Source organism: Tachysurus fulvidraco, chromosome 26 (assembly GCF_022655615.1).
Source record: "Tachysurus fulvidraco isolate hzauxx_2018 chromosome 26, HZAU_PFXX_2.0, whole genome shotgun sequence".
Taxonomy (NCBI): domain Eukaryota; kingdom Metazoa; phylum Chordata; class Actinopteri; order Siluriformes; family Bagridae; genus Tachysurus; species Tachysurus fulvidraco.
Window position 1 is genome coordinate 4,752,069 of NC_062543.1, and position 23,500 is coordinate 4,775,568.

Genomic DNA, 23,500 nt, shown 5'->3' on the forward strand with positions numbered 1-23,500 from the left:
ATGCCTATAAATAACTAAACCATATATTATGACCCCACCCTCCACCCAGCCCCTAAAATCAATAATTCTGTTCAGGGGAATTATCAGGGATTATTTTTAAGTTTTCGATGAGATTGTTGTTACAGTGTAAATAGTTAAAGAAAGCATTCATGCTTCTTGTTAATAAGATCAGCTTTAGATTTAAGTGGGTTCAGTCTTTGTTCAGATTAATTTTTGCCAAATATGAAGCTGGAGATTTTGAATGGTGGCGGGGGGAGAGGGGCTGAACGGTGCCGGTACACGCATGAGGCAGTGATTTCTTACGTTTCTGCTTTGCTCTTCTTCGCTGGCTCCCGCAGATCGCTTGCTCATGCGCGCCCTGTGTCTGTCGACGTTATTCGCGCAAACAGCGAGCGAGGCAGCGCAGTCTCGCGGCGGCAATCGAGTTTTTCCAAACACCTCTTTATAAGTCCGAAGTCTTTCCCCTCCACCCGACCTGTTAAAACCACGCCTACGGAGGCACACAATTGGTCCCGAAAGCGTCAAAGAGCCAATCAACGGAGTGTGGCGTCTGGCAACGCGCGTCACATCCACACGGCTCTGCAGCTCGTGGAATTCAGAAGCACTGGTAAGATCTCGATGCTGGGAACTCGCCACCTCCGCGCGGGCCAAACGGACTTTCTCTAACGTTTGTGTGTGTATGTGGGTTTTTTATTTTGTAGGAAATGCGTGTGTGCGTGAAGACATGGGCTACGTAATAAACTAATGTACTCGGGGAAAATTAATTTGAGCCACCAGTGCGTCTGTGTGGAAGGAGTGATCTAAACGCAACCACAGCGAACGCGTTTCCAGCAGAATGTAGATTGAATACCAGCAACATGAACGCATATTTATAAACAAATCACTGTAACTCGCACTCTTTTGCTTTTGTATTTGTGTGTATTTGTTTTTCTCGTGCTGTTCAAGCGAACTGTACACACGTACGACAGCATTTGAAGATAAACTATACAGCAACGCCGACGAGGACTTAATGGATTGCCTTCTCTTGTACTCTGTTGCAATCACTTTACTGGAATCAATCTAACGAAACGCACCACGCTACTCGAACCTAGGCGGTGGATGCTTAGGTTTTATTTACTAAACTGGATTTCTGCGGATTTTTAAAAAACTGGATAGCCCTGTAGCGCTGTTAGAAAACCCAAAGCAAGACATAACTTCTAGACTATCAGATATTGCTATATGCAATATCTGGACTCTTGGATGACCTTCCTGATGAGAGATCCAGTTATCCAAGGTTCGAGTATGGCATACCACCCGTTTTTACCTAACCGGGGTCCAGAGTTTGCCATGAGTGCCATGCTGGGCCACCAACCGCCCTTCTTCCCTGCGTTGGCATTGCCACCAAACGGCTCGCTTTCACTACCAGGAGCTCTCGGAAAGCCCATTATGGAACAGTTGATGGGCACCGCGGATTCCGGCCTGCATTTCTCCTCTCTAGGGCATCAGGCCGCCGCTGCTCATCTTCGGCCTCTTAAAACACTCGAGCCGGAGGAGGAAGTAGAGGACGACCCGAAAGTTCATCTAGAAGCAAAGGAACTTTGGGAGCTCTTCCATAAGTGTGGCACAGAAATGGTTATCACCAAATCAGGAAGGTAAATCAAAGCGATTTTTGAATGTAATGTTATCAGTAGGCAAGTAGGTACTCTTTGCATTGATTTACTGATTTCGGTGGCCCTCTGACTATATTTTTAGCAAATAGCATATCTGAGCATGAGATACCCAGGAAAACATATGAAGTGCTTCAGAATCTACATTGGCGTCTAACATGGTAATATAATTTTACAGTGTTAAATGTGGCCCAACCTATGCTATTTTTATAGCATCACTTTACAGTAATCATATTTTATGACTGAAATTAATGCATTCCGACCTGTCATAACGTGCCCCAATTTAAGTAGTGTAGGCCTGGTACAAAGTTTACAGACTAAGAAATTACAAGTCCGTAGATATTTTATTATTGATTACACCCGAGCATGAATTTTGTAGCTTCACAAAAATGCTATTAAACTCTTGTGTAGTCGCTGAACAGACAAACAAATAATAATAATAATAATAATAATAATAATAATAATAATAATAATAATAACAACAACAACAACAACAACAACAACAATAAGTGTTGTTGTTGTTATTATTACTATTATTATTATTATTATTATTATTATTATTATTATATGCAAATTATTATATGACTGGTCTTATTGATCGAGGGCTGCAGTAAGATTTTAAGTAATTCTAGGTAGTGGGTAAAGTTTAGGCTTCGAGTATAAAAATATTCAACAGCAAAATGATTTACTGATGTTTTCATAGACTCGCACAGGATATGCTACTGATTTTGATCAAATTGCTGTACTCCAAAAGTCAACAGGTTACATTGATTACATATTTATTCAAACTTATGTGTTTCCTATTTCTTGCAGACGAATGTTTCCTCCGTTTAAAGTAAGATGCACTGGCCTGGACAAGAAAGCCAAATATATTCTGTTGATGGATATTGTAGCGGCTGACGACTGCAGGTATAAATTTCATAATTCGCGTTGGATGGTGGCCGGTAAAGCTGACCCCGAAATGCCAAAGCGGATGTACATTCACCCCGACAGCCCAGCAACTGGCGAGCAATGGATGTCCAAAGTCGTCAACTTTCACAAACTTAAACTCACCAACAATATCTCAGACAAACATGGATTTGTAAGTGGAATTTTTACTGTATAAATAATTATGTTGCATCAAGTCTATAATAGTGTCTTCTTTTCCTTTTATTATTAATATTATTCGTAACAGTAATAGTAGTAGTGCTTTTTTAAAATGCGCATTGGTTTTTCATTAGAAATAATTTTGCACGGTATTTATGTCTTGATATTAATGTCTGGATTTCCTAAAAAATACAAATACGAAAAAAAGTCATGTGATTTATAGAAACAGAAAGCTGTGTTAATGACGTATGACTCAATAGTCCTTGGCTAATAAGGAATAACAAAATGTATGCGTATTCTGAAATGGTTTTCGGAAATGGTTTTTCTTATGAGGCCCACTTTTTTTTTTTTTAATTTACTAGGCCTTGTTTTCATTGCAGACAATTTTGAACTCCATGCACAAATACCAGCCAAGATTTCACATTGTTCGGGCCAACGACATTCTCAAACTCCCCTACAGCACGTTCAGAACTTACGTTTTCCCCGAGACTGATTTTATTGCTGTTACTGCGTACCAAAACGACAAGGTAGGTGAAGACATTAAGCTCTAAGCTGATTGTTTTAAATGTTTGTAATCTATTAGAATTTCCTCAGTAATATATTATACAAGTGCATTGTATTTTTAAAAAAAAAACGTCGCTGTAAACGTGTGGAACTTTTGTTTGTTGATTTATTACGAGCACTAGTCCATGCTCAGATGTAGAACACAAAATGATTTTCTATCAAAGTGTAGGCTAGCTCTCTCAGGAATGTATGGTTTACAGGTTATCTCGATTATATTTAATCACACGAGGTCGAGGATTTGGCAAACTACCCGGACATCGTGGTCTGTGTGTGTGTGTGTGTGTGTGTGTGTGTGTGTGTGTGTGTGTGTGTGTGTGTGTGTGTGTGTGTGTGTGTGTGTGTGTGTGTGTTTATGTCTGTGTGTGTGTGTGTGTGTGTGTGTGTGTGTGTGTGTGTGTGTGTGTGTGTGTGTGTGTGTGTGTGTGTGTGTGTGTGTGTTTCTGTGTTTATGTGTATGTGTGTTTATGTGTGTGTGTGTTTGTGTGTGTATGTGTGTGTGTGTGTGTGCGTGTGCGTGTGCGTGTGCGTGTGCGTGTGCGTGTCCGTGTGTGTGTGTGTGTGTGTGTGTGTGTGTGTGTGTGTGTGTGTGTGTGTGTGTGTGTGTGTGTGTGTCAGGGAAAGGAGGGGGGGCAGGAGAGAGTGAGTGAGTGAAGTAAGGATTGATTATGGACGGGCACACGTATGTATGTGTGTGTATGCATTGGCGTTATACAATGTACATTTCATATAATGGAGCTAAATTATTATCTTGGATAGTAATATCCGTAAGTGCAAGGAAAGAAGCATGTGCTGAGGAGAGAGTATAATACGTGTAGTTTTGTGTGTGTGTGTGTGTGTGTGTGTGTGTGTGTGTGTGTGTGTGTGTGTGTGTGTGTGTGTGTGTGTGTGTTTGTGTGTGTGTTTGTGTGTGTGTGTCTGTGTCTGTGTCTGTGTGTGTGTGTGCTGCCAGGATTTGAATGTAAATGCATTTTATGAGTGGAGGAAATCTCTTCAGACCACCTAGTTTGACTGACGTGAAAAATCATGAAAACGACAGAAAGAAAATAAGTAATGATTATAAAAAACATAATTTGTAAAATGTAAGTTGCAACATGTAAAATATACTTATTAATCACACATCCACAGATTGTTTTAATCAGTTGCATAATTAGAAAAAGATCTTTATGTATAGATATGTCTTTTGGTCTGTCAAATTCATCACCTGAACCAATATTTTGAGTATTTTGAGTTCTGATATTTATCTTTCATTTCAGATTACACAGCTGAAAATCGACCACAATCCATTTGCTAAGGGTTTTCGAGATACTGGAAATGGACGACGTGAAAAAAGGTGAGTAGATTTGAGTGAGTGTATTTACTCAAAAAAAACATAACAGAGATTATTTAAATCTCCAATAATCAGTTCAAATGGTTATCATTTATTATTTCCTATGCTATCAGTTAAAAAAAAATTATTCACTTCAAATGTTAAACTGCATTTTGAACCAATCTAAACTATTGATCTACGTCACATTAACCGGACACATCGGTGCTGTTTCACTACAGAAAACAGTTGGCCTTACAATCCTTACGATCCTACGAGGAACCCCAAAAAAAAGAAAACGGCACTTCTGACGATTCATCCGGCGAACAGACTTCGTTTAAATGCTTTCGTCCAGCTTCATCTCCTGCCGTGGCCACCGTGGGTCGACAGAGCTTAAAAGGTAAGGCAGCACGTTTATCTTTGGGTCTAAGCTATATTGAGATAATTTTGCAATAAAAAAAACATTTTAAGTTTTTGCGTTTCTTCTAATGATAAGTAAAATATATATATGTGTGTGTGTGTGTGTGTGTGTGTGTGTGTGTGTGTGTGTGTGTGTGTGTGTGTGTGTGTGTGAGTGCGTGCGTGCGTGCGTGCGTGTGTGTGTGCGTGCGTGTGTGTTTGTGTGAGTGTGCGTATATATATATATATAATCCCCTACTAGTTCCTGCATTTTTTTTTTCTTATCAGGTTTAATTTCATACTAATTTATAATAATTCCTAATAAGTACAGTTTCAAGTATTTGACTTTCTATTATTACGTATTATCTATTAACGACATTACATGATATAATGATATTACAGCACAGCGAAAAAGCTGTTGTTTTTAATTACTTGTCAACACCATTGTAATAACCAAATAATATTTCACCCTGTTGCCTTAGTTGAAAAGCCAAAACAAAATATCGAGTTATAACTATTAAACTGACATTATCATTTTTCCCACAGACTTCTGTGACAGCGACGAAGACAGTGACGAGGACGAAAGAGACATAAACCTTAAAGAAGGACCAGACTCAAGCAAAATCTCCACCACTACCACTGAAGACGCAAAGGAACGGGAAGGTGCTTTGAACAAACTCAACTCGTTTGGAGAAGGTGACTCTCGTTTGAGAGAGAGCAGGACTGAGAAAAGCCGTGCCGATTCACGACACAGTCCAGTAACGCTCATTTCTAGCACCACGCGCTCGGGAGAAGAGCTTAAAAGTCCCGCAGGAGAGCAGCCCAAACTGGACGAGTGCCGCTCCGTAAGCAAGGACAGTTATACAACACCGTTGACGGTTCAGACAGACGCCGGCGTGCATCTGAACCAGAGCCACTTTCACAATTTCGGATTTCCGCCCGGTTTGGCCGGGCAGCAGTTTTTCAATCACTTGGGAAGCGCCCATCCTTTCCTCTTGCATCCCAGTCAGTTCAATATGGGAGGTGCGTTTTCCAATATGGCCGCCGGGATGGGGCCATTATTGGCAGCCGTGTCCTCCGGAGGAGTGACCAGCATGGACACGGCCAGTATGGCGTCACCGTCGCAAAGTCTGACTGGAGCGCCGGGAGTGCCTTTTCATCTGCAGCAACACGTCCTGGCATCTCAGGTAAATAATCTTGTCGTAACCGTGACTACCCTTTTCAACCTTTTTTTTTATTAGACTCCTTTGTGTGTGTAGTGTTTATACACAGACAGCTAGGTTATGTGATTTTTATCGTTAACTTTGATTGCTCAAGGTGTGACGGTACTTGTTTAACAGTGTTTTCCACCAAGATCGTAAATCACGAGCAAATGCGCACCCTACTATGAACTATTTGGACATATTCTATGCATAGTTCATTTATTACTGATTTCAATTTTTTTATGTAATAGCTTATTTATGTGTTTTGTCATTATATATTTTCAAGCCCATTTGGAAACCTTTTGTATAATTCAGTGGAAAACATAGTGCTATATTAACGTTTTTGGAAGTGGAAGTGTTTGAAAAAAAACATATAACGTTAACATTAATTGTAATTGTGGTATAATTCTGAAGGTCGATTTGGACACAGTGGTTTCTTATCACTTGTGTAACTTTATAGCTTTAAATAAATATTTCAGTCTTTTCTCGTATACTAAAAGTATATAAACTTTTTAATTCCGGCAAATGTTTGAGGGGGAAACTTCAGTTAATTTAATTCAGCAGCATTGAAACTATATCAGTGCATCGTTTTTTTCAGTATATGTTTCAGTTCTATATCAGTCTTCCTGTTTTACAAATCAAGTCTACTTTTCTTGAATGTTGTTATGGATTTTTTTTTAATTTGTTATTTATTTCTCCATGCAGGGATTGGCAATGTCTCCCTTTGGAGGCCTTTTCTCATATCCCTACACGTACATGGCAGCAGCAGCTGCTGCCTCTTCAGCAGCCACCTCCTCGGTTCATCGCCACCCGTTCCTTAACGCCGTACGCCCGCGGCTCCGGTACAGCCCTTATTCATTACCGAGTGTCCCGGACAGCACTTTGCTTACAACCGCCATTCCTACCATCGACCTGAAGGGGGACGTCATGGCTTCTAGTCCGGTATCTGCAACTTTGGACTCCACGTCTGAGGTGACCAGCCGTTCTTCGACCATATCATCCGGCTCCGTGTCTCTATCGCCAAAAACAGGCTCTGAAAAAGATTCAAACAACGAGTTGCAGAGCATCCAGCGCCTTGTGAGCGGACTCGATTCAAAGCAGGACAGAGAGCGAAGCGTATCTCCATAATAATAATTATTAAACATGATCTCCATTGGGAATCATTAAGGACATTGATGATACGGATCGTGTACGACGACGCCCTTCTAGTGAAAGCGGGTTTACATACGATGCGAAACTATAGATTAAGAAAATGTTCGATTTAAAAATGCACTTTGGTAAAAGACAAAATTGAAAAAAAAATCTTTAGTTGTGTTCTTGTCTTCTTAAATTAAAACAATCTCCTTTTCTCCTGGTGTTTGAATAGATTACCGTAGAAGTATTGAATACGCCCAGCTTGGTAAGGAACATGTCACAGATGGAATAAGCTGCTGCTGTTGCTGGGGTGTCACTAGAGTCATTTTAATATGCACTCTTAATAGATTCTTAGTTTATTGGATATCTCTTTGTCTAATAAAAAACTGCTGTTTTTTTTACTTATATATTTTATTATTTTAAACCTGTCATTACTGCCAGATGGAAGCAGACGTTCTGCATGTCACGTTTTTTTGTTGTTGTTGTTGTTTTTTTTGTTTGCTTGTTTTTTTGTTAATTTTTTTGTTTTGTTTTGTTTTGTTTTTTTGTTTTGTTTTTTTATAACCAAGATTACCAAATACACACCAACTACATCTCACGTGAAATATGACAAAGCAGAGCGTGCAATACAATACTTCTTAACGGGTTTACTTTCATCTCATGTTTAGAGTCATGTACCCAAAGTCGTTGAGCAAACAGTGAAAAAACTGTAAGCAAAAATTGGGAATTTGCAATCACTCTAACAGCCACGTGTACATAAATACATGGGTTACACCCTAAATGAAACAAATCATCTAATATTTTAAGCTACCCCGCGGTACACACACACAAAAAAGGATTGGATCCAGCGTTCATATGAATTGGGGAATATAGAAAGCTAACCGATGGATGCGGTCTAACGACTATAATGTAAATAGTGACATATACTGTAGCTATAAAGTATTTATGTAATTATTTCATATGAATATGGCGTGTAAATACGATGGAGTCGGTTTCTTCCTAGGCGACCTGTTAATTAATTTATTGTTGATATACTGTGTAAAAAATGTTTGTGAGATATTCTCTTTGCTTATGACATTCACATTGCCGTCCCTCTGACTATGGATTGTAATGAACCCCGCAAAATATCTGCAGTGCTAGGTTTGTTCTAGCAGACCCATGTGCCATTGTCCCATACTGTTCTGTGTTAAAGTGTTTCTGTTCAAACGCATTAAAGGCGAAAGCGCATTGCGCCGGTGTCTTCATACTGATTTTTCTTTTTTCCTACAAAAAAAAAAATCATGGAAAATGTATAAATATTCAAATTTACGTTTGTTTGACAGAAGTATAAAGTAAGATATTTTCTGTATATATTTGTTTTTTTATTATTATTATTTAAGTTTGAACAGTTTACATCAGCAGTGTTTTCTTGAAAGTGTCAATAAAGAAGTCAAATCAATCAAGAATACTTTTGAATGAAGAAAGTTCAAAAGAAGGAGATACTTTTTTTTTTTAGAAACCTGTTAAATATTTGGTCATATACAAAAAAACCTAAAGTTGAGTGCAGTTAAGGAGGATAATATCAATCAATTTATTATTTAAACGAGCATTGTGTTTGTTGGCAGTATAGTGTACAAATAATCTAGATATCAAGGGGTTCACACTCAAAAATGAACGTACCTTCAATAATGAAGGCACCAAGTTATACTGATCCTTGTCTCTGGCTTGGAATATAGTATGGCGTATCAAATGGGTTTACGGGTAAACTATACAAGCTAAAAGTAGTTATAGATTAGTTATATAACCAAAAGCACAATTATTTCAGAGTGTATTATGTCGTGGTCTGTTGGTTATTTAAAATGATGCAGCAGAAAAATAGTTCTTATTCAAATGATATAAGCTTTAAGCTGTTTTATTATGTAAAACAAAATGTTTGTTCTGATAGATGTTTCTCACAATATCTCTTCCAAAATCAGCCCTCGAAGTGGTAAAAGTGAAAGGATCAGCACGGCTCGACCAGTCCGGAATTCCTTACTTGACATTAAGCTCTATGGAACCACTAAGCTTTATGAGGGCCACCGTGGCACCAGCAAACTCATTGTTTATTTCCAACCTGGAAGAATGTAAAATAACGTGTTTGCGCACTTGCTTGCGCCCGAAGTCACAGGTTTATCAAAGCACCTATCTTTATTTGTATATAGTATGGTTAATAAGTAACGTCGGTGGCGCTGGAAAATAGAGGTAAACATCAGGCGAACTATCTCAATTGCTCCTTCTATTGCTCACCTGGCGCCTTCGATATCTAAACCGATTTTATTACTCGACAGGCGACAGTGCGTCTGCCGGATAACGTTGGAAGGATGTTTTCCTGCTGAGGTCAGCTGCTTATCGCCACCCAGTGGTTACAGGGCAAAGTACACGTCAAAGAGCAAAGTATATAAGTACACGTCAAAGAGCCTTCTATATAAATATAGTAATATTTGGTTAACAGATAGCCAAGAAGCATTTGATAGGAGGTGATGCTAAAACAACACGTGTGGATCCTATAAACTGTGTCATGAATCTACCCTGTTAAGACATTAGAATCTTCTAGATGCTTGCAGCTATACAATTGTTATATAACCGAATCAAAATTGCCATTTGTTGTTATTTTATTTATGAACTCAAATGCTCCTTAAATAATAATTTGACATCAATTAGTCAGTTTTTGATTTTTCAGTGACAGAGCTATGTGTATATTTAATTTGCATTACTTTTCGTTCTTTTTTGAACATATACAAAACCAACTGAAACATGGCAAAAGAAAACGAAGGGGTTTTATTTCTACTGGTTTGACTCTGACTAGGTTTTATTGACGGCAATATCATGACGTCATTGTAATCTGTCATTAAGGCCAAGTAAGGTTCATTGATTTGTAACTGTAATAGTATTAGAATGGTCACATCACCACCCAACATTCATAAAGTCCAATTATTTTATGAGACTGTTAACTACATTTAACTACATTTAGTCATAGGTGGAACCGGTACTGGGGTCAAAGATTATTTGAAAGTAGGTGAAATTCATTGGAAGATCATCATCATAAGCTCTTCACCTTTAAACCAACTTCTAGATAGTTTACAGTACAATATGAAAATCCACTGTATTTATATGACATCCACATGTTTAATTAAGCACTTTATAAAGTAATGTATCACATTATCATGTTATTTCAACAGGAGGGATTTTGCATTTCTCTCACCACACCATGAAATAATAATGAGGTTTAATGCAATCTATATTCTGCTCCTCATGTGAAACTGAATAAACCCAGACTAGCCAATATTAAAGAATCCGAACTGACTCTAAACAGCTGATACTTACAGTTTCGTGATTTTAAACGATGTAATGCTTTTTCATTTGGTTTGCTCGTCATCTAGTGGCTGGTTGCGGAATAGCTCGCTGAACTTTTCAATTGTAACTTTAAAAAAGTTTTTAATTATGTGTATAAATAAATGCATTAATATATTATATAAACAAGTTACCCTTAGGTTTTGTCCCAACACTTTCACTTTCCAACGATTTCTAGTGGACTGTAGAAGGTTGTAGGTTATGAAGTGGTAGTCTTGAAGATGCTTTTGGAGATATAATGTCTAGCAGAAGTTCTCGATAGAAGTTGATCTCGAGATAGGATAGGTACAGTTTACTTTATCCTTGCCTCCAGCAAAACAATTATTGCTTATTAAGATTATTGCTTAACAAGCAGCATATATGATCAGTACTATCATTTTGTGTTCAAATGACAGTGTTCATTATTACTAAGAGGGAAGGGAGGGAGGGAAATACCACTTCATAAAAATAATGCATTAATTATATGCATTAATATATTTAACATCAGGTTTTTCTTTCACACCAGAGTTTTAAACGTCAAAGTGTATATACGTGTATACAAATAGGTATGTACATATAAACATATAGGTAATCAGAATACATCCTGTTTAACACACACTGCAGTAGATATGGGCATTAGTACTACTCTCTAATATGTGTGTGCAAGCAAACATGTCTAATATTTAATAGTCATCTTCCACCTAAAAGTCATACCCTAATAACATATTTTGCTTATAATGCCTAATGTCAGGCAACCCATGTTTAAACATCTTGGTCCAATAAAAACTCACCACAATCTGGATGAGAAGGAGGTGAAACACTTGGGCCAATACAAAACATAGGCAATCCAAATCCAATTTAAAAAATAAATAAATAAATAAATAAATAAATAAATAAATAAATAAATAAATAAATAAATAAAAATTGTGGAATAACTAAAAGAATAACTAAAAGTCTGGACAGATTTCTACATTATGTTCAAAGGAATCGTTTTTTTTTTACTTTTAAAAGTTAATGAATTGAGTGGATAATTATCCTGGTTCAGCCAGTAAAACCTTACCATAATTGAAAGAAAATGATCAAAACTGTTTCCAGTCCAGAAAATGTTTTTCACACTTAACATCTTAAAATTCCATGTAAAGTTTTACATTCCTTATTCTTGTAAATAAATCGTTTTAGTTTTATTGCAATTATTGAATAATTCAATAGTAACATGACACTAAATAAAGGACCATTGGTAAGTACAGGATTGAGTTTAGTTGACTTTCTGCTTGCATATTTAGACCACTATTTATTTTATTCAATAACAAACAGAAGTCTCATGTGTGCTTTGACAAACTGTGATTTTTCCATTTTGACCCAATATGCTTCGACACGCCAAATACTGGGTTTATTATTTGGCTCATAAAAAAATAAGGCCTTTTATATAACTTTATCTGAACCTGTTTGATGAAAACTACAACAAACAAGCTATAACAACTATTCAATTGGCACAAGTGGCTTGTTCAATGCCATTATTCAATATTCCACACGAATAAAAAGAAAAGAAAAGAAAAGAAGTCTAATAGTGGACTCTACTGGCTGAATATCGCATTTGCAATCATTTAAGGTGGAACTACCGCTTATCCAAACTTCTCGGGTCACGGGGAGCCTGTGTCTATCTCAGGCGTCATCGGGCATCAAGGCAGGATACACCCTGGACGGAGTGCCAACCCATCGCAGTGCACACACACTCATTCACTACGGACAATTTTCCAGAGATGCCAACCAACTTACCATTTTCCAGAGATGCCAATCAACCTACCATGCCACCTACCACTACTTTGTACCGGATGGGGAACCGGGAGGAAACATTGTACATGCAAACTCCACACACAAGGCGGAGGCGGGAATCGAACCCCCAACCCTGTAGGTGTGAGGCGAACGTGCTAACCACTAAGCCACCGTGCACCCATTACGGTACATCAGTGTTGTATAAAGTACTAGAAAGCAATACTAAATCAAAAGTCATTTTCTGATATTTAATGTACTTAAGTATTTGAAGTAAAAGTAAAAAGTAAAATTTCAGTGATTTACGTTAGGCATTAGAGCAGGGGCAGTTCTAGGATTTCATCTTTAGGGGTTTTAGCCCTCAGTGAGAATAAAATATATAATATAAAACTCTTCTTGTTTTATATTATATATTATATGACTACATAGTAAGCCAAAAGTTATGGTATTATTTAAAATGGCAAAAGTGGACACCAAAATTTTATGCATGATGTAATGATGCCAGTCTTGGATCAAATCAGTTCATGTATGTGTGCATTCTCTACTAACAGTCTGTCCAATGAATGCAGTCATTAATAAACAAATATTCACAAGACAAAGACCAAATCAATAAATGTTATTTTTATTTAGTATTGAATGGATTGTTTGCATTAATATTTTGTTTGTGCTATCAACTCTGGTAATAAGAATAGTGAAATTTCACTGCTTTTGGTTGCCGTATTTGCAGCTTTCCGATTAACGTTATACATAAACGCCTCCAGCTCTGACTGCGCGTGCACGCTGCGCGTGTCTGTGCTTCTCCGTCTAGGAGCAGTGATTCGCCAAACCTCCCTTATTGCAGTCGCACACATTTCTTCTGAGTTTATTTTACGAGTAACGAAGATGCTTATTGGAAATATAACGGAGTAAAAGTGTACATTTTATCTACGAAATGTAGTGGAGTAAAAGTGAAAGTTGACATAAATTTAAATAGCGAAGCAAAGTACAGATACGGGACATTTCTACTTAAGTACAGTAACGAAGTATTTTTACTCCGTTACATTACAACACTGCAGTACATGTACCTTGTTGATATATTTCAATAGAAAAAATATACAGAGAAATGTACTTATATGTAATAAATCCGAGTTCTATAGGTAATGCAACTAAAGTGTTAGCTTATACCAGCCTAAAAGTTTATTCAGCTTTTTTATTATTTCTATTTTTGCGACCAAACCTGTTGGAAATAGTCAAGATAGAACTATCCTGTACCAGGGGTGTCAAACTAATTATATTTGGCCCGCGAGATCATATCAAAAGTGCATTACAGCTGGCTAGCCCCATGCTCCGCTAATACTACAAATCCCAGAATGCCTTGCCACTGTATTGACGCGTAGTCACGAACAGCAAGCGCCCCTCATTCTCTGTTGACAGTCGCTAGCAACCATGTTACAGTCACATCGGGCAAGTTAATTCCACCCTCCACAAAAATGTCCAAACGAAAGATGAACAATAGGAGATTTCAAGGCAGGTGGGAGGCAGATTATCTGTTCACGAATATAAAGGACAGACCTGTTTGTCTTGTGTGCTGACGGAGCTAACGTGTCTGTAACGAAAGAACATAACACAAGACACTATGACACGAAACATTATGAGTATAAGGACCTGGATGTAAAGCTCCAGAACTCGGAGGAGATGAAAAAAAAGTCTGGTTTCCCTGCAGACTATGTTCATGAAAGCAAAATCAAAAAGTAAAGCTGCTGTAAAGGCTGTAAAGCTTTATTGTGGCAGCAGAGACAGCAAAATCTGCCCGTCCCTTTAATGAGGGAGAGGTTGTCAAAAAGTGTATGGTCAAGGTTTGCGACATCATGTGCCCAGATAAAAGGCAAGAATAAATGTGATCAATGTGTAGATCAATGTGCAGAATAAATCAGAATGTAGAAAACTGAGTTTGAATACATGTTTTCTTTATGCACCTTTTCTACTCCAAGGCATGAACTGTTAATAGTCGAAAAGTTGGATTTTCATTGAATGAAATAATTATTTTTGGTTGTTTTGTTATTGGTTTTGAAAAAGATCCACTTCAAAAAGGAACCTAAAATGTACAGTGAGAGGCATAATTTATTTTATTTATTTCAATAAGAAATGAACACCACTGATGTGTCTTTTATTACAAATTTAATTTCTTATGTGTTTGTAATAGCAAGCTCTGGTTGTTCCAAATCCTGTATTTAATCAAAACTAAAGTTTGTTTCCAAATGAAAAAGGTTGAACATTACATATCAGTTGCAGTTAATTTTTCAATAAATATTCAGTTTGGCCCGTGACTTTATCTCAGTTTTATATTTTGGCCCACTGTGAATTTGAGTTTGACACCCCTGCTGTAAACCATTAAACCTGAATATCTAGAGGTAGCTTGACAAATTAAAACCACCTGTCTGGGTGACTAGCTAAAACCACTTTACTGGTCCAGGCTAGGTTTTATTTTTCAAAAGTTTACTACACCAAAGTTGGGTTAACATAGTATGAAATAAGACAAATGACCCAAAATGGACCTAATCCACTCAACCCATTGTAAATACCTCTGTATTTTATAGTGAGGTAAAACGTATGCAATGTGCTGTTAGCACACGTGGGAAGAATGGAATAAGATAAAGGCTTGTATTTAGCTGCTAATTCATGGATATCGCCAGTGTATTCATAATGGTAACCGCTAGCACTCCTTAATTTTTGAAGTTGAATTGTTGGTCTCTGAAAGAATGTTGTTGTTTTTTCGATTGTTTGTATAATGATGGCATGGTATATTTCAGCCTGCATATGTACTTTGACCGCTAGTTGTCTGGGGGCTCTAAGTAACTTCTTATACTTTTTACAGCTACCCATGAACATTTGCACAACATCTGATAATAAACTTCTTATTTTGATCCTTTCATACAAATCTACAGTATTATAGTGTAATAATAAGATTCCTTATTCCATTGCACTGTCAAACTATAAAAGCTAATTTTTAGCAACATTTGACCTATATACCATGTTGGTTATATTCCCTGATTCATCTTGATTCAATTTATAAAATGATTTTAACAATAGACATTGTAACAAGCAGCTTTACAGAAATCCAGATGTAGATTCAGATACATAATGACTTTGCCGGAGGCGACAGTGTAGAAATGAAAAACTCCCTGAAATGACAAGAGGAGAAAAACTTGAAAGGAATCAGTCTCAAAAGAGAGCCCACCCTCTTCTGGGCGACACCGGATACTAGGATTATATTAATTATACGATACAGTCATATAAAGAAAAGACAAATTCTCAAAGGTAACAAAAGCATGAGCTAGCTTTTCTGTATCCTGCATTATATGTCTTAGCTTAGCAATATTCACTATGTGTAAAGGAGTCATCAATATAAATTATGTCCTGGTTATGACTTGTTTAAAATTGTTAATAAAAATGGTTAAATCTTTATACGGGTTGATTTCAATTCACAGGGAAATCAGTTCATGAACAACTACTTTAAACTTGGCCTATAACTTGGTCAGCTTCTTATGACCATGGTTATCAACCCTGTTGGGTCCATGAAGTATAATTAGTCATTCTGATATTTTTTTATTTTGGTATGGTGGTGAAAATATGTTATAAAATAACAAAAAAATATGTAATACGACAGAACATTTGAGATAGTTTGTTTAAATTGAAAAAAGGGTGTTTAAATTGTATTTTATTAAATGTGAAGTGAATTTTTTGTGTTTGAGTAGTCGGTTCCTGGTTCTAGGAAATCCAGTCCATGCGGATGACCTACACATGTAATCCTGTCCTTGTTTTCTGTGTTTAGAACATAGAAGTATAAATAAAGTAGAATAGAATAGAATAAAATAGGTCTTTAAATTTGTCATTTTTTAAAACAATGAAAAACTGTTCAAACAATTTTCAGCAATGAAAAACAGCACTGCAACTTTATATATAGCAGAGTAATAATACAGTAGTGGTGTAGTATGTAGAGTATTATTGCACCTAGTTAGGGTGTTATTGTGTTATTGCACGAGTCCTTGGACGAGTCCTGGGCTTCATTCAAATGTGCTACATCATCATGAAAACCTTATTTATAAGCCTGACAATCAAACTTCCTGCCTTTGTTTAGGTTTGTGTGGGTGGTTACTGAATTCTTGAAGGTACTGATTGGTTGAGAACTATGTGTTGTCTAATTTTGTTTTTTAGATTATTTTTGCCCATTTAGAGATTGTTAACCTGGATTTGTTTAGTGCTCCTCGAAGCACTAAATACATGCTTTTGTGTTTTGTCTTTATGTTCGCAATAATAAAAGAACTCAGTTGTTTCTGGTAAAGTTTGAGCTGGGCTGCGGTCACACCTGTAATTATTCTAGTTATTGTAGTATATATATTCCTGTTTATTCGATACACATCCTTTTGAGTGTTTGAATTCCTTTTGTCTGTCTGATGCTTGCTCTTTTTTATAAACCTCTTGTGTCGACCTGCATGTGTGATTATACATAAATATAAAATGACAGTTTAGGGCAAGACCACCATTTTCAAGTCCAAAACCAGGACTAGCCAAAATCATATTTTAAAAGTTTCAAAAGCATATTTAGTGATCCTAAGACCAAAACAAATCTATGTAAAAATAGCAAGAAATCCCAGAGATGTCCAGGTCAGTAGAGAAAACAGGGTCTCAGTGGGGAAGTGTTTGCTTCATTCTGTTTGAATACAAATCAAGTCAAGAAGATTTTATTGTCATTTCAACCATATATAGCTGTTGAAGTACAAAGTGAACTGAGACGACGTTTCTCCAGGACCGTGGTGCTACATAAAACAAAGACAGAGTTATGGAATAAGTAAGTTAGTCCTAGACACATAAAGTGCATCTGTGCAACCTGGTGCAAAGAGTGCAGGACAAGACCAAAAGACAGTGCGGGACAAAAGACCACCACCATTGTCAAGTTTGCTGATGACATTGTTGTGGTGGGCCTGATCTCCAACAACGAGGAGATGGCCTACCTACAGGAGACTAAAAACCTGGCGAGATGGTGCCAGGAGAACAATCTTCTCCTGAACGTCAGTAAGACTAAGGAGTTAGTAAGGTCAGTAAGACTAAGATAGTGTTGTTGTTGTTGTTTTTTTACAGCATTTGGCAGATGCCCTTATCCAGAGCAACGTACATAGCGGACTTCAGCAAAAAGCAGGCGTCGTCATACCAACCGCTAAACATCAACGAGAACCCAGTGGAGAGAGTGGACAGTTTCCGGTACCTAGGTGTCCACATCACACAGGACCTGTCTTGGTCCTGTCACATCAACATCCTGGTGAAGAAGGAGCGACAGCGTCTGTACCACCTGAGATGCTTAAGGGACTTCAAACTACCCCCTCCACCTGCACCATTGAGAACATCCTGATGGGTAACATCACTTCCTGGTTCAGGAACAGCACCATGCAGGACAGTCGCGATCAGTTGAACGTACCATCCACGCCCTGACCTGCAGTACAAAAAAATACAAGACATTAAACAAAAAGCAATACACAAAAACACACTATATACTATATAGCTTAGCCGGTTATGCTGTAGTTAGTGTTTTAAATGCAAATTCAAACTTGACTTGGACTTGTGAACTTCTATGTGATGCACCAGTTAACAAAAGTAAACTGGGATGCAGGCTGTTTGAAAATATATTGTAATACCCTGTAATACCACATGATGGAGACATTTGATTATTTAACGAGGACTGGGATTCCTAACATTGATTTTTCTTGTATTACTGCAGCCGCAACACAGAGCTTGTACATTACATAGCATTTGGTTCCCAGTACGTGAATGAAGTCTGGAGGCACATGCTGGTATTTTGTAGCATTACACTATATTTTAGCAACATCACACAAGTACTAGTGCAGCTTCACTGATTCTCTGTATGAGTGCAAGTATAATGTGGCTTTTATTCAACAGATTTTCAGATGAGTAACTGGCTGATATTAGGCTTATGACCATATATATATAAATGATTTAAACCAAGAAAAAATATTTTGCTTTATTTTACTGTTTATTGTTTTTACATCATTACACCAGTAGATGACGCACGAGAACACGTGCTTCAATCTTCAATGAGTCCTCTTATAAAGATGAATGGACTTAAACGCTGCTTATTGAAAGATATGTTCATGAATTAAAGAAACAGAACCTGTTTACTCATATATAATGTGACCAAAAATATCTGGAGACCTGACACACCTGACACAAGATCACACAACTGTTGCAAGAATGTTAGATGCATGCAGTTTTCTAAAAATGGATATATATTCTACAACATTAAGATATTGCTTTACTGGGAGTAAGTTAAACAGACCTATTTTAGTATGGCAATGATCCAGTGTACAAACACATACAATATTGTCATGTTTTGCAAATTTGGTGTGGAAATAGGTGAAATACCTGACCTCAACACAACTGAACACCTAATGGATGAATTGGAATGTGACTGCATGCTAGGTCTTTTGACCAAACATAAATAATGGTACTTTGGTTGAATGAAAATTCCCAACAACCATGTTCCAAAATCTAATGAAAACCTTTCACAGTGGAGTGGAGCATGTTATGGCAGCTAATAGGGGACCAACTCCATGGATGTAATGGTCGGGTGTCCACATACTTTTGGCCATACAGTGTTTATACAAAATATGACAAGAGTAGACTAAGATAGACATAGAAGCTAAATATGTGTTACAATTTCAAACAGAAACAACAATTGTTGTTAAGATCCCTTAACAACAATTAAGGCAGGAGTTCACAAAGGCTGAAGCTCTTGGATATGACTGGACCTGTCATGCAGATGTGTCAGGACCACTTGGAAGTGTGGTTCTAAACACAAATATGCACAGAGGCAGGGCAAGATGCCATAGAGTTCACTGAGCTGATCGCACTGGAGTCAGGAACCTAAAAGATGTCAGGCAGATCAGGGAACTTATAGGTCAACAAATCTGGCCAGTGGATCATGGAACTCACTCATGGAGTGTGTAATGCAGAGATTTAGACATCTGGTCATGGAAGTCGTGTTTTATTGCACTGGTTTACCAGGAAAAGGGGGATGATGCATGTAGGCTTGCTGCTGTGTCCAATTAACACATTTTAAACAAATACAAACATACCGGGCATTTCCGCATTCAGAGAGTCTCTTGTCAGTTTTTAAAGATGTGCTCAAGGGGTCCTGAAGTACACTTCTCCATTTGTAACACCTTCATTCTACTTCATTCTATACAGACAAACAACTGATTTGACTGTGTAATTGGGTTGTGTGAAGTGCAAACTTCAAGGACAAAGACCACTTTTATTAAAATGCAATGCACTTACAGTGTGATTTCATTCATCATGTAATTGACTGAGTGGTTTAAATTATGCTACTAGATTGTTTACTGTATATTTATATAACCAGAAGGATTTTTTTTAAAAGACATGCCCTCACATATCTCTAGTCGAGACCAATTATGGACTGAAGTAGGGTATTTGAGGTTGATTACCTGGCAATGGCTTCCCAAAGGATGTATTCACCTTTGATGGACAGGTGCCAGACTGACCACAGCCCTATATATATATATATATATATATATATATATATATATATATATATATATATATATATATAGGGCTGTGGTCAGTCTGGCACCTGTCCATCTAATATCAATATTATATATATACAACTATGTATGTAAAATAAAAGTTAAAAATGCTTGCAATCAATTACCAAAACCGATTTGGCCTCAGAGACCACCGCAGAACTGATGGTGTTAGACCAACGAAAGGCCATAAATATTGAGTAAAGCGCATCTAGAGTAATGTGATACAGTTCAGAGCAAGCAGAGTAGGTGAGGCGGACAACACACAGATCCTCATTGCGCATATGGACCACCCCTGACCAAACCTCTAGCTTATATTTGATTACAATAGTTATCTTTGAAAAATCTCAATAGCTATCTACACAGCAATTTGTATGTACTCTTCAAAAACTCTAACACTAAAATCAGAGCAAAATTGGACAAATTATCATTTCACATTTTTTCAAATCAGTGTTTATTTTTATTTTTATTTTTTATTTTTTTGCATCTTCAAATAAAGAATTACAAAGCTACAAACTAAAGGATCTAAAAAATTGTCCATTCATCACTAGATTTCAATCACGTCATTGTTTCTCAGGGTTCTGTGATGCTAAATTTATTGATTGTTGGAGTCACCAAACAGAATATTTAGCAGCATGGTTTGATGTTAGCAAACAATCTTTGGGATTATTTATTTTCCACTAAGGGTGGGGTCAAAAAGTGCTTAATTCTTTAAGAATTTAATTCATGCTTGCAGCTCTATCTGTTCGTGTAATGTGTTTATCTTAGTGAAGATGTTTACATGTTGCTCATATGTTGCCATTGCAACTTTAGCGATAATAATTGAACCTGTTACAACTTGTGTCCAGTGGAGGGCATTACAACACAACAGGATGGCTGCGTATCGTCTCTCACTGATGTTTTATATCATTCCAATTTAATTGAAACTCTGAACTATTATTAATATCAGAATTAATGCACTGTTACAACATTTTATGATAGTGCTGCAAAGACAGTATGTACCACCTTTAAATACAAATATATATATATAATATTCAAGAATGTGTCTAAACATATTGTCTTTTTTAATGGTTATCATTTTTGAGCAATCACTGACTACATGACCTATGGACTTTGTACATGTATGTGTACATGCTTACATGGCATATATGTGTGAGGGTGTTGGGGAGGGAGTGTGTTGGTTTGATGAAGCCATTGGTGGGATGCTTGTGGAAATGAATAGGGGGGGAAGCAAGGGACCAGGAAAGCGGTATGTTGGTCCGTGTGATGTGATTGTTAGCAGAAATGTGTCAGCCCAGGCCCACCAACCCCAGAGCCCTTGGCCCCAGACAGGCTGCAGAGTTGTGAGTGAGGCGTGAGGTATGGGGGACGACGCTGCTGAGCACTGTGCTCTAGTAAAGACCCCAGATACCTTATCAGCTGTGCCTTTAGTGGAACAAGCAAACAGGGGACATTCGGCCTTACTGGATGACCATGTGTGGCCATTTCAGGTTCCAATGTGAGCTTCAATACCAAATGTGTTTGGTCAGTAGGGCTTTAGTTCATTTTGATTCATGTGAAGCTGCTTTGTTGTATAACCACTATACAAATAATATTGATTGTGTACTGGATATCAATTATGTCAATTATCTTTAAATGGCACCTCTAGATAGCAAATTCCAGATAATGGTTCAATGACATAAGAAGGGCAATATGCTCCACAGTGCCTAGTGAATTTGAAAAAGGAAAGCCTAATGACAAATGCAGAACATGCTCCAGTGTAAGAATTGTCTTCAAATATGGCTTTAATGTGCATGCAGTTCTATGCTCATATACATGCCTCGTCTATTTAACCATGTTCATTAGGATAGAAAAAAGCATAAACAATATCCAGATCAGCACTCATCTTTTCAGATATGCGAAACACATGAGCGCTGAGTGTTGATGTTGACTTAAAAGTCAAATCCCGTAGCTCTCTACATTAGGAACATGTCTCTCATGCATATAAGATCTATTAGGTGCTATGAATTTCTTCCCTTCACTGAAGATTCAAAACAAGCTAAAAATATAGATTACTCTTAATTCTCCATAGAGCACACAGACACACACAAGCATATATGCATGTGTGTGTGTGTGTGTGTGTGTGTGTGTGTGTGTGTGTGTGTGTGTGTGTGTGTGTGTGTGTGTGTGTGTGTGTGTGTGTGTGTGTGTGTGTGTGTTTATGTATATGTGAATGAGTATGTCAACATTATGCACAACAGACATAACAGATTTCATAGAAACTGAACCTGTGGTGGGTCTATTTGGCCTGTTTTTCATTTCTTCGTTAGATGCTTTCTTCCTCATGGAGGCTAATCTGAGCAAGTTAATATGTGCACCATCCAACTTACAACCAGCTGCCACCTTAACCCTCTCTTATTGCCAAAGCATGTGTGCTTCCTCATTATGCCCACCAGTATGATTAGGCTTCACATACTGGTCTTGTCAGTACATCGGAAGTAGTAACTTTCACTTCACCATGCTTCCATGGGCATTCAATAAAGTGACTCACTCTTTAAGCATTTTTTTCTTTTATTTCTTTCTCCAAATATGTGTATTCAGCTTAGTCCATACCACAAGTGACTCGGAGCCAAGTTCAGGGGATTTACTTTCATTTGTATTTCAGTATAAGCAATCTAATATGCTCAGAGTAATTGGACTGGAATCCTATGGCTGACATATATGACACAAAATAGAGTTGAGTATTTTAAGAAAATGAATTTGCTATTATGAAACTGTCATTCAAATTATGTTATAGTGTTTGTACATATACACTCTATGTGTGTGTGGTGTAGCTGTGTGTTTATAGGCACATCTCTTGCTGCAACATCTGTTTGCTTTTGAAACAGTGTAACCACAGGTTTAAATTATTTTACTTTACATCTTTGTTTTGTATTTGTTTATTTAATGTAAGATAGTTTTCCGTTATTTAAGACTTCTGAAAACATGGCATTCAATTCAAAAGTGAAATCTTTCGTTCAAACTAAGAAAAAGCGACTTTTGTGAACATCGTTTTCTGTTTTGTTTTAGCTAAATCTGGACACACTATTCATAAATGTCTATTACTGGATGATTTTTCGTGTCTAAAAAATCATTTAATAATGAATTAAAAAATTCCTTTTAATACATAAAATGAGCAGGTTTTGTGGTGAACTCTTAATTCCATTATGATGTGATGGCTATCTAACAGAAATTATGCTATAGTTTCCTGATTCGGGCTATAGATAACAACTATTATGAACCATTTTAGATTCCAACATCTTTAATTTCCAGTAATTATTCAGACATATATCAATGTTTCTGAGACGGACTGATTTTTCCATGCGTTATGTATTCCAGAATTGTTCCCAGTATTTTGGGGATAGACTGTAAATCCACCGCGACACTGATCAGGATATAGCATTTACTTCAAATGATATGAATAAATGAACGAATGAA

At 37.2% G+C, this 23,500-nt stretch overlaps 1 protein-coding gene across 2 annotated transcripts; it reads left to right on the forward strand.

The window, feature by feature from the left end:
* The first annotated feature begins 563 nt into the window (after positions 1-563).
* Positions 564-8,185, forward strand: tbx3a (T-box transcription factor 3a). Of its 2 annotated transcripts, none has more exons than XM_027144747.2 (7): positions 564-1,631; positions 2,460-2,727; positions 3,095-3,259; positions 4,550-4,626; positions 4,842-4,999; positions 5,545-6,185; positions 6,906-8,185. In XM_027144747.2, exons 1-7 carry the CDS (start codon positions 1,219-1,221, stop codon positions 7,326-7,328), a joined length of 2,145 nt encoding a protein of 714 aa, XP_027000548.1. In that variant the 5' UTR covers positions 564-1,218; the 3' UTR covers positions 7,329-8,185. The 2 variants fall into 2 exon arrangements, with proteins under 2 accessions (XP_027000548.1, XP_047665542.1); XM_047809586.1 differs by having other exon boundaries at positions 567-1,631; positions 3,113-3,259.
* Positions 8,186-23,500: the final 15,315 nt, after the last annotated feature.

Excerpts from the sequence above, each read along its gene's own strand:
- tbx3a (XM_027144747.2), top strand. The coding sequence starts at position 1,219 with ATGCAATATCTGGACTCTTGGATGACCTTCCTGATGAGAGATCCAGTT. Across the intron at positions 2,728-3,094 it reads TCTCAGACAAACATGGATTT|GCCTTGTTTTCATTGCAGAC; the intron begins GTAAGTGGAATT and ends TTAATTTACTAG. Across the intron at positions 5,000-5,544 it reads GGGTCGACAGAGCTTAAAAG|ACTTCTGTGACAGCGACGAA; the intron begins GTAAGGCAGCAC and ends TTTTTCCCACAG.